Source organism: Dromiciops gliroides, chromosome 2 (assembly GCF_019393635.1).
Source record: "Dromiciops gliroides isolate mDroGli1 chromosome 2, mDroGli1.pri, whole genome shotgun sequence".
Classification (NCBI taxonomy): Eukaryota; Metazoa; Chordata; class Mammalia; order Microbiotheria; family Microbiotheriidae; genus Dromiciops; species Dromiciops gliroides.
Window position 1 is genome coordinate 467,114,844 of NC_057862.1, and position 18,388 is coordinate 467,133,231.

General features: G+C 42.0%; 1 protein-coding gene and 1 long non-coding RNA gene across 6 annotated transcripts in view; one reads left to right on the forward strand and one right to left on the reverse strand.

Annotated features, from left to right (window-relative positions):
• Positions 1 to 18,388, forward strand: part of LOC122742759 — a 75,226-nt gene that overhangs the window by 3,972 nt on the left and 52,866 nt on the right. The gene's annotated exons all lie outside the window — the stretch shown is intronic.
• Positions 14,145 to 18,388, reverse strand: part of SCARA3 (scavenger receptor class A member 3) — a 65,775-nt gene continuing 61,531 nt past the window's right edge. For all 4 annotated transcript variants that reach the window (XM_043987232.1, XM_043987233.1, XM_043987231.1 and 1 more), the window contains one exon: positions 14,145 to 17,633. In XM_043987232.1, coding sequence (XP_043843167.1) covers positions 17,182 to 17,633 — 452 coding nt within the window. In that variant the 3' untranslated portion in view covers positions 14,145 to 17,181. The remainder of the gene's footprint in view (positions 17,634 to 18,388) is intronic.

The window sequence follows — 18,388 nt, forward strand, 5'->3', positions numbered from 1 at the left end:
AAAACTAAATAATCTAATCCTAAAGAATAAGTGGATCAAAGAACAAACCATAGAAACAGTCAATAATTTCATTAAAGAGAACAAAACAAGACAAAACACCAAATTTATGGGATACAGCGAAAGCAGTACTTAGGGGAAAATTTATTTCTCTAAATTCTTACATCAACAAAATAGAAAAAGAATAGATTAATGAATTGGACATGCAACTAGAAAAAGAACAAGTTAAAAATCCCCAGTTGATCACCCAATTGGAAATCCTAAAAATCAAAGGTGAGAGCAATAAGAGAAAAGTAAAAAGAAAACAAAACTATTGGGCAAAAAAATAAATCTAGGAGCTGGTTTTATGAAAAATACCAATAAGATAGATAAGCCATTGGTTAATTTGATTAAAAAAAGAAAGAAGAAAACTAAATATCCAGTATCAAAAAGTGGAAAAGGGTGAAATCACCACTAATGAAAAATAAATTAAAGCAATCATTAGGAAATATTTTACCCAATTAAAGACCAATAAATCTGACAATCTGAGCAAAATCAGTGAATATTTATGAAAATTAAAAATACCCAGATTAACAGAGTAGAAAACAGAATGCCTAAATAAGCCCATCTTAGAAAAAGAAATTGAACAGGTCAGATGGGTTCACAAGTGAATTCTACCAAAGATTCAAAGAACAATGAATCCCAATACTATACAGACTATTTGGAAAAATATGTTAAGAAGGAGTCCTAACAAATTCCTTTTATGACACAAATATGATGCTGATACCTAAGCCAGGAAGAGCTAAAACAGAGAAAGGAAAGTATAGACAAATTTCCCTAATGAATATTGACACAAAAATTTTGAACAAAATACTAGCAAGGCAACTTATTAATATACATAATATATATAATAAACATATATTAAAAGGATTATACACTATGACTAGGAATGCAGGGTTGCTCACTATTAGGAAAACTATCAATATAATTGACCATATTGATAACAAAATGAACAGAAATCATATGATTATCTCAATAGATGTTGAGCCATGATATGAAAGGCTACGCCATTATCAAACTCTAGACCAGAGGTTCTTAATCTTGGGTCCATGAACTTGTTTTTAGAAATGTTTGGATAACTGAATTTCAACACAATTAATTTCCTTTGTAATGCTATCAAATTTATTTTATATATTTAAAAACACTATTCTGAGAAAAGGTCCATAGCCGTTATTAGACTGCCAAAGGGATCCTTGATACAAAAAAAGGTTAAGGATTTCTGCCATAGATGAAGGAGAGAAAAGTAATATCACTCACAAATGAGTGGAGACTGGGGTAGTAGCTAGCTCTTGGAGAGACTGAGAGAGGGACAAGAATCTAGGCTGATATCTGAGAGCATCCTATGCTATTGGGTGGTACACAAAAGGTGGGTAGAGAGGAGAACACCTGATTGACAGGACATATCCAAGTTCATACCACTGAATAGGACCAGGCATTTGGCACAGTGCTCCCTGGTATCACAGAAAGCTCCATACATGATACCCAGATGATCTCCAGTTGTACCTCAAGCACCACTTTCTACATGAAGCCTTTTCTGATTCCCCCCAAATGTCAGTACTAGTGGTAGATACCAATTTGGAATCATGCAAGAAAACTTCATTCCCTTTGACCCAGTGATCCCACTACTGAGTATACACACCAAGGAAGTCAAAGGCAAAATAGAAGTATAATACATTTCTCCATCTAGGTTGCCAAGTGGCCTTGAACAATTGGCACCATGATTTCTATCTCAGTTAATTAATTTTTTCCCTGATCTTTAATGACAATATTGGAGATGAAATGGGCCAGGTCATAACTTCGTGAGCTTCAAAATGTCAGAACTACCAGAACTCCAGCAACTGGAGTCCATATCATTCTGTTAGGAGCACCAGTAGCTAGGTCTAGTGAAGAGCCAGTCCTGAAGAGCAACCTGTTTGACCCAACCCTACAGCTGAGTCCATTTTCTATGCCATATTCAGAAATGAATTTTGTCAGGGTAAGTTAATAGGCAGCCAGATGGTATAGTGGATAGAGAGCTGCATCTGGAATTTGGAAGACCTGAGTTCAAATCCAACCTCAGATACTAATTAGGTGTGTAATACTGGGCAAGTCATTAACCTCTTCTCTCTTTCTCTCTCCTCATCCTACAAATATTCTGGGACAAAGTTCTAGGTAAGAGCAGTTTGGTAGAATGCTTAATTTGTAGTCAGTTCAACTGAAACTGCCCTCTTCCAAAGTTACCAGTGAACTATTAATTGCCAAATCTAATACTTTTCCTCAGTCCTCAAAGGAGTTTCCCACTCTGAAGTCATCAACAAGCATGTATTAAGCGATCATTATGAGCCCAAATGGTGAGAAGACAAAGACAAATTGCTCTGGCTTTTAATGAGTTCATAGTCTAATGGTGCTTATAGACATCTATGTGCAAAGCAGATATAAACAGGATGAATTGGGTATAATATCAAGTGGAAAACACTAGGATTAATCATGGGAAGGGGAGCGAAAGGCCAGTGAAAAAAGATTCTTGCAGAAGGTGGGATTTTAGTCAGAAAATTCCAAGTTTTAGCTCCATCTCTGCTACTTATGGTTATGAATGGGCAAGTCACTACTCCCTCAGGATTCCATATTTTAAAATTTGTGAGTTAGGCAAAAGTTACCCTACCTATCTCACATGCATGCGCCTTAGTGTCTAATAAGATTTGTGAAAGCTCTTAGAAAGCCAAGAAATACTAAGGAAATGTCAAGGACTGCTTTTGTCAAAGTCAAGTAGTATGGGAAGGAAATAAAGGCATTTGTCCATAGAATGCTGAGATGCCTGCAAAAATTATTGTGTGAGGAAAGAAAGGGAGGAGGGGACTGCCAGGTGGCAGGAATGGCTGCAGGCAAAGCTATGAAACAGGGAGGGGGGTGTCAGGCAGCATCAGGGAGGAAAATCATCAGAGATGTCTGCAGGGAATATTTGGCTAATGTTCCCCAGCCTGGCAGAGAGGGAAACACCTGTCTTGAGTTTCCCCCAAAAGAAAAATACTCAGAGTGGGTGGAACACTGCTAATGACATCAGTTTTTTAATTTCTCTGATATGTTGGTCGATTTAGTCAACATTCTTCTTCTTCTTTTCTTCTTTATTTATTTTAAGATATGGCTTTCTGGGAGGAGGTCAGGGGAAAATGTAGATAATGTAAAGACAAAGATAGGAATATGAATTTGTTTCAAACAAATGAACAAAAACCAACAAACCAACCATGGCCAAGAAAGGCAGTGAAAGTAATTGACTAGGATTCAGAGATGCATCCAGGAACTATTCCCAGGGTCCTACTTCCTCATAGTGGGTTGGATGAGAGATTAAAGGGGAGATAACAGAGAAATCTTGGGGTAGCATTAGGGGTGATTTCCCCTGTAATCTCTGGTTTTGTTCTACTGGCAAGTAGGGATCATAAACCTTAAACTGGCAGATAAATAATAATAGCTGGTGGTTACATAGCACTTTGAAATTTGCATGTTATCTCATTCAAGCCCACAACAACACTGTAAGGGGAAATTGAGACCAAGAGAGGTTAAGTGACTTGTTTAGGGCTAGTAAATGTCTGAATCCTCCAGATTCCAAGTTCCATAAACTATCTATTATGCCACCTGGCTGGGTCAGCTATGCTGTTGCTATTGTCATTATTAAGACTTAGTGGCATATTACTAGGTCTATATCCCAAAGATATCCAAAAAAAGGGAAAAGGATCTATTTGGGGGTTTTTTGTTTTTTGGTTTTTTTTGGGTTTTTTTTGGTGAGGCAGTTGGGGTTAAGTGACTTGCCTAGGGTCACACAGCTAGTAAGTGTTAAGTATCTGAAGATGGATTTGAACTCAGGTCCTCCTGACTCCAGGGCTGGTGCTCTATCCACTGCGCCACTTAGCTGCCCTGAAAAGGATCTATTTGCACAAAAACATTTATAGTTGCTCTTTGTGGTATCTAAGAATTGGAAATTGAAGGGATGCCCATTAATTGGGGAAATGGTTAAGTAAACTGTGGCATATGATTGTAATAGAACATTATTGTGCTATAAGAAATGACAAGCAGGATGATTTTAGAAAAACCTGGAAAGATTTATATGAACTGATGCATAGTGAAGTTAAGAGAACCAGGAGAACATTGTACAAAGTAACAGCAATATTGTTTGATGAAGGACTGTGAATGACAACTATTTTCAGCAATATAATGATCTGAGACAATCCCAAAGGACTAATGATGAAGCACACAATCCATTTCCAAAGAAAGAACTGATATTGTTTAAATACAGACTGAAGCATGCTATTTTTTGCTTGCTTTTATTCATTCTTTTGCTTTTATTTGAGTATTTTTGTTTGTTTGGTTTTTGGTTGGGCAATGAGGGTTAAGTGACTTGCCCAAGGTCACACAGCTAGTAAGTGTCAAGTGTCTGAGGTCGGATTTGAACTCAAGTCCTCCTGAATCCAGGGCCAGTGCTCTATCCACTGTGCCACCTAGCTGCCCCCTATTTGAGTCTTTTTATACAAAATGACTAATATGGAAATGTTTTACATGATTGCACATGTATAACCTATATCTGATTGCCTACCATCTCAGGAAGTGGGGGAGGGGAGGGGAGAAGAGGGAGGGATAGAATTGGGAACTCAAAACTTAAGAAAATGCCAAATGTTAAAAATTGTTTTAATACATAATTGGGGAAAACCAAAATATTATCTATTTAAAAAAGACTTAGTGGTTTAGGAGATAAAAAGCTGGACTTGGAATCAGAAAGGTGTAGATTCAAATCCTGTTTCTGACATATATGTACTACGTGACTCTTGGCAAATTACTTAACCTCACATTGTCCTCACACAACTCTCTAGGACCAGAACTTGCAGGAAGAAGGTGAGGATCTGCACTGGAAGATAGTTTTTTCCATAGGAAGTTTGTTCCTTACACCAATGAAATCACAGGTCCAGTCCAAAATAACAACCAAAAAAAAAAAAGTTTGATTATGTCACTCTGTTGCTCAAGAATCTTTCATGGCTCTCTATTGCTTTTATAAAATGGAAAACTCCTTTGCCTTTTTTTTTTTTTTGGCAGGACAATGAGGGTTAAGTGACTTGCTCAGGATCACACAGCTAGTAAGTGTCAAGTATCTGAGGCCAGATTTGAACTCAGTTCCTCCTGAATCCAGGGCCAGTAATTTATCCACTGTGACACCTAGCTGCCTCCAACTCCTTTGCCTTTTAAAGTTTTTTCACATTCTAGTTCTAGTCTACCTTTTTAGAACTTATACACTGATCCCCTTCACACACTTTCTTTTTCAGCCAAACTGACTGACATCATGGTCCTTCTACCCAACATTCTATGTTACATTTCTGTGCCTTCACATAAGGTTCTGCTCTTTCTTCTCATCTCTGCTTCCTTCAAGGTTCAATTAAGTGCTGTTGCCTACACAAGACTTAGTACCTTCCCTGTCCCTGAGATGGTTTGGTATATATGTTGTATTTTCTTAATCTAGTTTTTCTCTCTGATAGAATATAAGCTCTTTGAATGCAGAGTGGCTCTGTGGATAGAGTCTGGGATGTGGAGTCATGAAGATCCATGTTCAAATCTGACCTTGGACACTTACTACCTGTGTAATCTTGGGAAAGTCATTTCACCTCTACTTGCCTCAGTTTCCTCAACTTTAAATTTTTTAAATTTAAATTTTCCTCAACTTTAAATTGGGGATGATAATAGCACCTAACCTTCCAGGGTTGTTGTGAGGAGAGGATGAGATAATCCTTGTAAAGCACTTTGCAAACTTCAAAGGGTCCCAATCATAATCAATCATCATTATTGTTTTTATCTTTGCATCCTCAGTTCTTGGCATACAAGAGATGCTTAAGAAATGCTCATTGCCTGAGAGGATGAACATCTGTCAGTCTTGTGGCTCTTTCACTAGCCCATGGTTAACTAGCACCCTAAAAGTCAAGCTGTGGCTTTAATCCAGGTGTAGTCATGAATGCTTCATTAAGAAGTCAATGGAGGCCGTAGGACAGACTGGGCTTTCATGGGCACCATTTTTCTGGGCCATTACTTATGTTCAACAGACATCTCGAGGCTCTTCTGGATGAGCTGGATGATTGATTCCTGGTTCTAACCAGACTGTTCTCTGTTCCACTTCCTTACCACCACCTCTGCAGCCTTCCTTCTCACTTGCTGCCCCAGGCTCTTGATAGGCTGGGAGACTAGACACTGATTTCAGCCCTCATGGTGGCAGACAAAAGGGCTGCTTCATGTTATGTCCGACATGCACTGGTGTGTGTGTGTGTGTGTGTGTGTGTGTGTCCTAGAGCTGTGGTACAGCATGCCCTGCTCAGACGCCACCTCCTCCATGAAATCTTCTACTTTCAGATTGAATATAATCTTTCCCTCCCCTGAACTGCCCCATCCTCAACCCACACCTCCAACAGTACTTAAATTCCATGTTCTATTTTGTACAATCATTTTTTACTCTGGTCCATCTTTCCTACCCTACTAGACTTCAAGTCCCATGAAGAATTTAGGCTAGAATCAAATTTAAGGAAGGTTGTCCTCCTAATTAAGGAAAGCAACCACATCTGTATCCCTACCTCCCTCCACACCAACTTTCACAGGGCCTGGACATTAAGTAGACACTTAATAAGTGTCTATTGGTTTGAACTGCATTGCCTGAAGAATCTTGGGAGGACTCAGTCTTGGGATCATAGATTTAAAGTTAGAAGAGACATTATCTAGTCCAATTCCCTCATTTTATAGATGTGGAAATGGAGACTCAGTGACATGAAGTGATTTTCCCAAGTTTACACTGGGAGCGACTGAAAGACCCAGAATTTGAACTCAGCTCCAATCATTCATTTGTTCATCCAGAAGTATTTGTTAAGTATCTACTATATACCAAGTATTGTGTTAGGTGTTGGGGACATGAAATGTCTAGTGAACTGGAATAAAAACAAAATTGTCCCTGCTCTTGAGGATCTCACATCCACCTTATCAAGGTAAACAACATGTACATATATTTTAAAATGCAAAATATGAACACAACAAATGTGTACTATCAGCTTTAGGGGAGTCACAGATAATTTCATGTAAGGAGGATCACTTAAACTGACTTGTTAAGAGAGGTATGGATTCTACGTGGTGAAGATGAGGAGTGAGTATATTCCAGTCATGGGGGACAACCTGTGCAAAGTCATGAAGATAAGAGGTGGACTGTGATATATTTATTATTGTTTAGTCATTTTCAATTGTGTCTGACTCTTTGTGATTCCATTTGGGATTTTCTTGGAAAAGATACTACAGTGGTTTACTAATTTCTTCTCCAGCTCATTTTACAGATCAGGAAACTGAGACAAACAGGGTTAAGAGACTTGTCCAGAGTCACACAGGTAGTAAGTGTCTGAGGCTGGATTTGAACTCAGGTCTTCTTGACTCCAGACTTGGCACCTAGGTTCCCATTGTCACATATAGGGAATAGTAATCCAGCTAGTTTGGCTGAAATATCAAGTTCACGAAGAAGAGACTAGAAAGGTCAAGGTTGGAGCCAGATTGAGAAAGAGTCTCAGTGCCAAAGGACAAGTTTGTATTTTATTCTAGAGACAAGAGGGAGCCATTGGAGCCTTTGGAAAAAGGAAGTGACAAAATGGTAAGACCCATTCTTGGACCATTGCTTGAGTGGCTGTGTGTATGATGGACTGGAGGGGGAGAGAGTTAAGGCAGGGAGGCAAATTAGGAGGCTATTGTGATAGTTTAGCTGAAAGGTGCTGAAAGGCTGAACTAGGGTGGTGGCCTGTGAGTAGAGAGAAGGGAACATGTGTGAGAGGTGTGAATATAAACTCAATGAGTCTTGGCAGCCAATGGGCTATGGTGGATGAAGGAGAATGAAGAGTTGTGGATGACTCGGAGGTTGTGAACCTGAGTGATTGGAAGGAACATGATGTCTGCGGTAGAAATGGGGATATTTGGGAGAGGAGTAGGTTTTTGGAAAAAGAAAATCAGTTCTATTCTGGACATATTGAGTTTGAGGTGCCAATGGGACATGTAATGGAAAATATCCATCAAGTAGTTGATGATTCCAACCTTCTGTAGGAGGTCTTCTTTGGTTCTCTTCCTGCTAGTGACTTCTCTCTGAGACTACCTCTATCTACTCTATTGATATATTGTGTGTATAGTTTTTACATGTTGTCTTTCCCATTAGAATGTGAACTTCTTGAAGGGAGGGATCACGTTTTTGTTTTTCTTTGTGTATGCAGATATAAAGGCACAGTGCCTAGTACACAGTAAGTGCTTAATTAATGCTTACTGACTAAGCAACTGATTCTGAACTAGAGCTCAAGAGAGAAACCAGGGCTAGAAAAATGATTCTGGGAGTCATCTACATAGAGATCAAAGAATTGAACCCACAGGAGCTGATAACATCACTGAGAGATATAAGGGGCAAAATAGGAGTTCCCAAATGTTTTTGTCATGTAGCCCTTGGGAGTCTGGTGAAGCCTTAGGACCCTGTCTGAGAATATATTTTTAAAAATTCATAATGGAAAGAAATGACAAATTTCAGGGAGAGGTTGGTGAAAATAAAGGCATAATTTATTTCCATCCAAGTTCAGGTACCCCCTGAAATGAGGGTCCAAATTGAGGCTTCATGCTGCCATTCTTTTCTCACTGGCTTGAGCATTCTAATCTTTAAATTTTTAAAAGTTTAAACTCAACCATTTACTAGATTATCCAATTAGAAAATATTTCCTGGCTTATAGCTCCCCATCTAGCTTAGGGAAACTTATCTGTTGTGCTTCTGTCAAGGTCACTTTCCATACATATTGTATAAAATTTTAATTAAAATTTTAGAAATGTAAAAAAAAATCAACTATTTATTCAAGACCTAAGACCTTGCCTGGATATGTTCTACCTCAGTAAGAGAGGTATATTTCTCAAACAATTCCTTTTTTTTTTTTTTTTTTTTGGCAGGGCAATGAGGGTTAAGTGACTTGCCCAGGGTCACATAGTGAGTAAGTGTCAAGTGTCTGAGGCTGGATTTGAACTCAGGTCTTCCTGAATCCAAGGCTAGTGCTTTATCCACTGTGCCACCTAGCTGCTCCCTAGAGGTATATTTCTGAAAAGTGACTCTGAAGGCCAAGAAGTGCTGGGTTTGGCTGAAACCTGGAAGTCCTGGGACAGAAAAGTGGAAAGCAACAGAGCTTGGTATTCTGTGTGGTTCTCATACTTGTGCTCAAGTGCCATTGTCAATGGGTTGTTCAAGGGCAATATGATGGAATACCCAGCTGAAGTCCCTAGTGACCCCCTCTTTCTGTGCCTTTGTGACTTTCAACCAACGCCGTTAGTCTAAGGACAAGCAGAAGAAATGGAATCTGGCTGCCACATAACAACCCTTTGAAAACTTGAAAATAGGTATCATGCCCCTTCTTCCTTTTTTTTTTTGGTGGGGCAATGAGGGTTAAGTGACTTGCCCAGGGACACACAGCTAGTAAGTGTCAAGTGTCTGAAGCAGGATTTGAACTCAGGTCCTCCTGAATCCAGGGCTGGTGCTTTATCCACTGTGCTACCTAGCTGCCCCCATCATGTCCCTTCTAATCCTTCTCTTCTCCAGGCTAAACATCTCCAGGTCCTTCAGTAGGTCCTAATATGTCATAGTCTTCATGCCTTTCATCATACTGGTTGTCCTATTCTGGGGAGGCAGGACTAGAAAAAAGATTTTTGCAGAAAAAAAGCAAAGCAGTCAAAACATTCATGACAAGAGGTGATATTAGTAGGGTCCAGATCAAGTCCTGTTCAGTCCACATTTGATTGTAATTCTAGGCTTTAGCTTTGTCAATCTTCTTTCCAAAATATGGGGCCCAGAACTAAACACAGTATTATAGCTGTGGTCTGACCAAGGCAGAATATAACAAGGTTATCATTTCTCTCTTGACAGCTAGATAGCACTGTGGATATAGTGCTGGACTTGGAGTCAGGAATACCTGAGTTCAAATCTTTCCTCAGACTGGGTGACCCTGGGCAAGTTACTTACCCTCTATCTGACTCATTTTCCTCATCTGTAAAATGGGGATAATAATAGCATCCTAGGATTGTTGCAAGGATAAAAAATGAGATAATATTTTGCTAAATGCTTTGCAAATCTTAAAAGTGTTACATATACAGATTAGCTATTATTATTTATACAAGCTAAGTGTGCACTAGTTTTTTTTTGGGGGGGTAGGATGCTATATCACACTATCACCTGGCACATAATAAGAGTTTAATAAATGCTTGGTGATTGATTGATATTAAATTCACATTCCATCTAGCCTTCCTCTTCACTTATTGTCTGTACCAATAGCATAAAGTTTGGGGAAGGGCAATGTAGTACCGTGGAAAATGCCTGAGAGTTCCATCATGCAGTAGTTGTGTGACCTTGGGCAAATCATTTAATCTACTTGCTTCTCAGCTTATTTATTTGTATGGGGGGGTTATCAGGGTCTGACACCGCTCTCCGCTTCTGTAGGAGGTGATTTTTGATTCTAAGAGAGGGAAGAGAAGAGAGAGTGGTTTCTAGATATGGGGGACTTCCAGTTCAAAGATGTAGGTGATGGAGTGTTGTTTTTGTTGTTCAGTCATCTGACTCTTTGTGACCCCATTTGAGGTTTTCTTGGCAGAGATACTGGAGTGATTTGTCATTTCCTTTTCCATTTCATTTTAGAGATGAGGAAACTGAGGCAAACAGTATTAAGTGTCTTGCCCAGTGTCACATTGCTAGTGTCTAAGACCAGATTTGAACTGAGGAAGATGATTTCTCCCAGCTGCCCACAATGGAGTGTTATGTATGAGGGATATGGAGAAGGCTAATTTGGATGGCTGTTAGTGTATGAAGGTGCTAGAGATGATATGTCATATACCTCTCCCTATCCCCCACAGCATCATGGTGCCACAAATACGGATAGGAAGTAGTGGTAAAAAGATTGGCTTCAGATTTTCTGGATCTAGGTTTGAGTCCTGGCTCTGCTGTGTTGTTTGATCCTGGGTAAGTCACTTAACTGCTTCAAATCTTGTTTTTCTCATCTGAAAAATGGGTAATGGCAGCAACACTCGTACTCATGGAGTTGTCATGAAGAAAGCACTTTGTAAACAGGAGAATATTATGCTAATGCAGGCTGTCACTAGGCTTGTTACAGAAAGAAAGACTGTTGAGCTGTTTGCCCTTCTGAGTTTTCCAAACCAATGGTCTTCATAGCACAGGTCTCTTCAAGCTGCCTACGCAGCAAAGTTGTTCTGAGCCAACAGGAGCTTGCCAGCTCAGCTCAGCATCTTCCTCTGGAGAGGGCAGCTTGGACTAGGCAGTACTTTCCACCTCAGCACCCTCCTCCCTCACTTCTCTATTTTGACAGGTGTGTCTAAGGGCTGTGGGCAGCAGGAATCATTAGGCTCAGCACAAATTGGGGCAGGAGGCACTGTGCCTTAGCTTGCTTCCACACATAGGCCAGGGAGATAATGAAGCAGTCAGAGCTGAAATGGAGAAGACTGGGATGGTGAGGGCAATTAAAGAATGGCCTTCAGGAATGTACCCGAAGCAGCATCCCTTCCCACCCCTCCCTCCAGAACTCCCAATCTAATTTTTTCCAGGATGCATATTTGTAGTGCAGCAAAAAGATTGCTGTATTGGGAGTCAGAGATCTTGGATTCAAATCCTGACTCTGCCACGCCTGTTAACTTAGGCAAGTCACTGAACTTCTCTGGCTTCAGTTTCCTCCTTTGGAAAATGAAAGTATTGGACCAAATGATTTCTAACATCCCGTTCTGCTTTGAACCTGTAATCCTAAATCCCAGAAACTAACTCACCGCTTGACAAACCATAGAATCATGGAATTAGATCTTGAAGGAACTTTGAGGCCATTGGGTCTATGCCCCCTATTTTATAGATGAGGAAACTGAGGTTGACATGCCCAGGATCACACAGCTTACTAAGTGTCTGAAGCAGACTTTGAACACAAGTCTTCTTGACTCTAGCTCTCTATCTACTGCACTACCCAGCATCCTGAGAAGGATCCTTATTCTAGACCTGATGTTTGGTTTGAATTCTGTCTACTGACCACCTTCCCAGTTGGTCTATAGACATTACTACCTTTGGGAAAGTTGTAGGAATCTAGGAGAAGAGTTGAAGTGCCACATGGGAAAATGGTAGTAACTTCCCTACTTACTCAGCTCTCTCCAAGGAGACAGATCTATCTGCTGTCCAAGGAGATAACAGGGGCTCTGAAGTCAATTCAGAAACATTTATTTCACACCTCCACTGTGGAAGGACCATGTTAAGCTCTCTGGGAGAAAGAAAGCTAAGGAGGACATGCTTTCATGTAGCCGATGGCCCTCATGGGGGAGAGAAAGCTCTTGAGAACCGGAGGAACTCTGAAGCCTTGCCTCACTCTGCTCCAGTGGGGCTTATGATTCCTCATGGTTGGGATAGCTTCTGCCCTTGGACTCGGCTAGATGGAGAGCTTTGGATTCGATGTTGAAGAATGTTCCTTCTGAGCCTGGCTCTGCCACTTGCATTTTGTGTAACTGTGGGCAAGGTCCTCAGTTTCCTCATATGTAAAATGAGATGGTTGGACTAGATCACTTGCCAACTCTAAATCTATGATCCTTCAATAAGGTTTCATTGTTTGATGGAAACTACTTGAGGGCTGAGATTGTTTTTTTTTTTGTCCTTATAGGTTCCAGCACCTGGGCATGGGGCTGGGCTGTGAGTGAGAGCTCATTGAATGCTTGTTAAATTGAATCAAACAATGAGAATCATTGCAATAACAGGGTCATTGGAGTCAGCTGTGAGGTTAGATCAGAGGAAAGGACATGGATTGTGAAGGGTTTCTTTGTTTGGGGGTGGGAGGTTAGTGTCAGAGGTTCCCAGCAGAGTGCATTTTCTCTTCTTCTGTTCCTCTGAATCCCTTTGGTCCTTTAAGTCCCAGGTGGAGGCTTACCTTCTCTACTAAGTCTTCTCTGACTACCCTGGCTTGCTATCTTCTCTCCTTGTTGTGGTCAGGGAACGAGCGTTGCAGTGAAAATAGCACTGGATTTGAAGAGAATCTGAATTCAAATCCTGACTCTTCTATTTGTTACCTACAGGCATACCTAGTTTTTGCAGAGATTGTAAAGTTTGTGGCAATCCTGTGCCGAGCAAGTCTAACAGCACCATTTTCCAACAGCATTTGTTCACATCATGTCTCAGTGTCACATTTTGGTAATTCTTGCAATATTTTAAGCTTTTTTGTTATTATTATATCTGTTATGGTGATCAGTGATCAGCTATCTTTCATGCTACTATTGTACTTGTTTTGGGATATCATGAATTGCACTTATATGACAGCAAACTTAATCAATGAATGTTCCATTCTGAATGCTTCAGACAGGTCATTCCCTGTCCCTCCCTCTCCTTGGGGGGCAGCTACATGGTGCAGTGGATAGAGTACTGGCCCAGGAGTCAGGAGGACATGAGTTCAAATTTGACCTTAGACACTTGACACTTAGTAGCTGTGTGACCATGAGCAAGTCACAACTCCAATTGCCTCAAACATCTGGGGCCATCTCCAGTGATCCTGATGCCTATCTTACCACTGAACCCAGATGACTCTGGAGGAGAAAGTGAGGCTGGTTACTCTGCACAACCTTTCCTCACTTAGATCCAGTTCATTGCAAGTCGTGACATCTGTCATGACAAAGGACAAACAACAACAACCCTCTCCTTGGGGCTCCCTGTTCCCTGAGACACAGCAATATTGAAGAATATTACATAAATTGAGTGGTTAAAACAGCAAGTGGGTTTGAGAGGATTGACTCCAATTTTGAAAGAAATTCTACCGTGGGTAAAACGCTATCAAACAATATCACATGTGACAGAGAAATCTTCTGGGAAAGGAAGAGTCAATCAATGTGGAAAACTTCATTATTGTCATATTTTAAGAAATTGCCACAGTCACCTCAAACTTCAGCAACCACCACCCTGCTCAGTCAGAGGCCATCGACATTGATGCGAGACCCTCCACCTGCAAAAAGGTCACGACTCACTGAAGGCTCAGATAATGGCTAGCACTTTTTTTTTTTTAGCAATACAGTATTTTTAATTATGATATGTACATTGGGTTTATTTTAGGCATAATACTATTGCACATGTAATAGAATACAGTATAGTGAAAAAATAACTTTTATATGCACTGGGAAACAAACACATTCATGTGACTCCCTTTACTGCGATATTTGCTTTATTGTGGTGATCTGGAACTGAACCTGAAATGTTTCTGAGGTGTGCCTGGATATGACCATGGACAGGTCACTCAGCCCTCCTGGGTATCAGTTTCCTCATCCATAAAATGGAGAGGTTAGAGAGGATACACTCTAAAATCACTCTAGTTCTGAATTTATGATCCTCTGGAAATTATTGCCTGTAGTGCTTGATTGGAAGTTGGCCTGTATTTTAACTAATATGAGATAACTTGTGAAAAAGCCCTTTGCAAAACTTGAAGTGCGATATAAAGACAATCTATTATTGTTATTATTATTATTATTTTGTGGGGCAATGAGGGTTAAGTGACTTGCCCAGGGTCACACAGCTAGTGTCAAGTGTCTGAGGCTAGATCTGAACTCAGGTCCTCCTGACTGTAGGGCCGGTGCTCTATCCACTGTGCCACCTAGCTGCCCCCAAGGCAATCTATTATTATTATGTTTCCCTTATATCTTTGGGCATCTTTTTATGTGTATGCTCTCTTCCAATTCCTTTTCTTCTACTCCCCACCCCACAATTAGGCCATAGAGACTGCCCATCCAGGGACTGCATCCTCTGCCTTCCTAGACCCCTGGTCAAACACAATGTTGTTCATAAAGGAGCCACTCAGTGAGTGATTGTTGATTGATGGATGGATCAGAGCATGCAGAAACAGAGACTCTATGTGGGATGGACATATCTTGTAGAGTGATTCCTCTAAGTTCTGTCAGAGCAGCAGCTCCCTGGAAGAGAGGCCTAAATATGAAAACTCTCTATGGAGTGGATGTATCCGTGGGTCATTCCTCTATATTCCAACAAAATGGCACCTCCCTGGAAGAAAGGTCAAGAAGCCCATCTCCCTCAGGTAGGCATCTCTTTATTGATCCAGTAATACAATGTTTTGTGATATAGGTAGATATGAGGGTTACACAGCAGTAATGGGGGAAGATGCAAACCAGTTGCATATTAATCAGAACAAAGACAATTGAAATTAAAATGCCACTTCAGGCCCCAGCAAGTAGTACAAGGGCCCTGTTCCAGATCGATCAGTCTGGTAGCAAAGACCCTAAACCCCATTTCCCTAAAGTCTGGGGTTATGAAGGGAAATGTGAGGATATGTGGTTTCTCTAGTTCCCACAGCCCAGAGAGGGCCATATCTTTGGGGATCTTGATCCTTTTACAAGGAATTTCTTGATACTTCTTTCCAGCAGTGCCCACTGCAAGCCGAGGGTGGTGGGAGGGAGGGGAATGGTCGGTATCTCATTGGGAAACAAGAGGATCATACACTGTACTCATTTGAGGGCCCAGCCCTTGGTCTTTAAGTAGCGAGTCCTGCCCACTAACTAGTATAATCTTGTCTCTCTTCACTGGGTTAGCTGGGGGTGATTTTAAGTACTAGATCGGGGAGCAGAAAGGCACTATTCATGAGACTGCTGCAAATAAGTGTATAGAATGAGCACCTGTTCAGTGCGTGCTAGGGCCAGATGGACCTAGTGTGGTGAAATCAGGACTCTGGTTAGCTGGGGGTACCTGCCGCTGCCTGGGACATCCCCTGTCACAACGACAACCTCTTGTTCAGGGAACAGAAGGCCAGTCTCAGGGTTGGGTGTGAAATTGTGTTTGTGTGTGTGTGTGTGTGTGTGTGTGTATGTGTGCACATGCTTGTGTTTTGCGGGGAGGACTCTGAATGAAGAGGTATCTTCCCAAAGCTCCCAAACATGAGCATGTTTAACCAGGACCCTTCTCTGCAGTTTGTTCCCTCCCCCTCATCCAATATTGGTGGCCTTCTCCATTCATTTTCACCAACCTACTTTAAGTAGTTTTCTAAAGACTAGCAGTTGCAGAGCAGGTGCTGATCTGTGTCAGTGAAGGGAGTTGCCTCGTGGGGAATGTTTCCTGCACCAATAAAATTACAGTTCCAGACCAAACCCAAACTTTCGAGTGTGCTTTCAATTGCTGCATTTTCTTTCTAAAGTGAAGACACCCTCCCCTTCCACATGAGTTCCCACTGGGCTGCCACATACCCAAAGAGGAGAGGGTGCAGCAAAGGGCCTTTAAAAAAGACCCCTTGATTTCAGGTTAAACCAGAGGCAGGGCCCTGAGGACGGCACGGCCATTTCTTTCTATTTCAATCAAGAAGAGCTCTCTGAAATTACCCTCTAAAGGTTTATGAGTCACCTCTGGCATAATCCAAACCAAGAGGCTTTTTCTATGACCAAATAGACCTACTCCCTAAAGGTCTCCACAAGCAGGGGCTTCCATTTTTGTCTCCTCTTTCCTTGCCACATCCAGTACATGGTTGGCCATGTTGGATAGGACAGGGAATAAAAGAAAATATTTGGCGTACCAGTGATGATGCTGGTTCAACACCCCCCCTCCCCCTGGGTAGTCACCATCAGATTTATGCACTGACTCCCACACAATAATTTGCTCAATTCCCATCCGAATGGGTACCCCCAGACCCATCTGTCCCCTTTCATGACCTTCCCAAGGCTAGTCCAGCTAGACCCCTGCTCAGTAGAGAAAGAAGAATAGGAAGAAGGGAGTTGCTGCTACTTTATCATCAATCACTGCTGTAATCATCACTATGACCACCACCATCATCTTCATCCCCATCCTTGTCTTCCCCCTAAGAAGAAGTTTAGTCCCATTAATTTAGCATTGGGGACTTCTTTGGCAACAGCCTGTGGGGGTGAGGAAAGGTAGGGTTCTAGGATCCCTGGGACTAGCCAAAGTAGCAAGCAGGAAGTCCTTTGGAAGCTGGAAGTGGACAGGGTCAGATCCAGGAGGAATCCCAGTGGAGATGAAGGAAGCACAGTTGTCTTTGGGTAGATTCTTCTTCCCTGACAGGGCTCTGGGCTGCTTTGGGCAGTCCCTTTCCCTAGAACTTTTGTGCGGCAGCATTTCTAGGAAGTGGATTCTGTTCAGTATGGGCTCTCGTTTCCTGGTAGCCCTGGAGGCCCAGGGAGACCAGGGGGGCCCTGTATGCCAGGCTCGCCCTTTGGACCCATGGGTCCAATCTGGCCTGGCGATCCTGTCTTCCCAGCGATCCCTGGCTTGCCCTGGAGTCCTGGTGGACCTGGAGAACCTGGGGGTCCCTCTGGCCCCTGGGGACCCATATCACCCTTAGGGCCTGGCTGTCCTCTTAGTCCTGCTGATCCAAAGCTGCCTTTAGATCCTTTAAGGCCTGGGAAACCTTTGAGGCCGCTGGGTCCCCGTTCACCTGCTGGCCCTGCTTTACCAGGCTGACCCTGGGGACCTTGGGGGCCAGGGGGACCCATAGTGCCATTGTCTCCTTTGGGACCCCTGATCCCATAGGGTCCTTTCACACCCACATCTCCTTTGAGTCCTCTTGGTCCTGGAGGTCCAGGGATGCCTAGGAGTGGAAGAAAAATGGGAGGTCAAAACATGAGAGTTTGCTTAATTTAGAAGAATGTAGGATGTGACATCTAGAAGTGAACTTGGAGATCATGTAGTCCAACTCTTTCATTTTTTTTTTTTTTTTAGTGAGGCAATTGGGGTTAAGTGACTTGCCCAGGGTCACACAGCTAGTAAGAGTTAAGTGTCTGAGGCCAGATTTGAACTCAGGTACTCTTGAATCCAGGGCCGGTAATTTATCCACTGTGCCATCTAGTTGCCCCAGCAACTCTCTCATTTTACAGATGAGGAAATGGAGGCCCAGAATGGTGAGGGTTTGCCATATCTCACTAACCTCAAACCCAGCCATGCTGTTACTCCTGCCATCATTCCGACATGCTATCCTGTTGCTTCCACTACTGACATTACTTGTTATTTTACCCTTCCTCTCTGATGTGGACTCCATGTCTAGCTTCCACTCTAGGACTGTGCTCAACTGATTGGAGAGGGTTTTCCATGGTCCCAGCTTCTTACCCAACTACACTATACCACATCTATCTTCCTGCTAGACCTCCCCTCCCCTCTGCTTGTAGGTATACATTTAGCTTTGAGAACACTAATCAAATCAACAATCTATCATTCCAGGGGCAGCTAGGTGGCACAGTGGATAGAGCACTGGCCCTGGATTCAGGAGGACCTGAGTTCAAATCTGACCTCAGACACTTGATACTTACTAGGTGTGGGACCCTGGACAAGTCACTTAACCCTCATTGT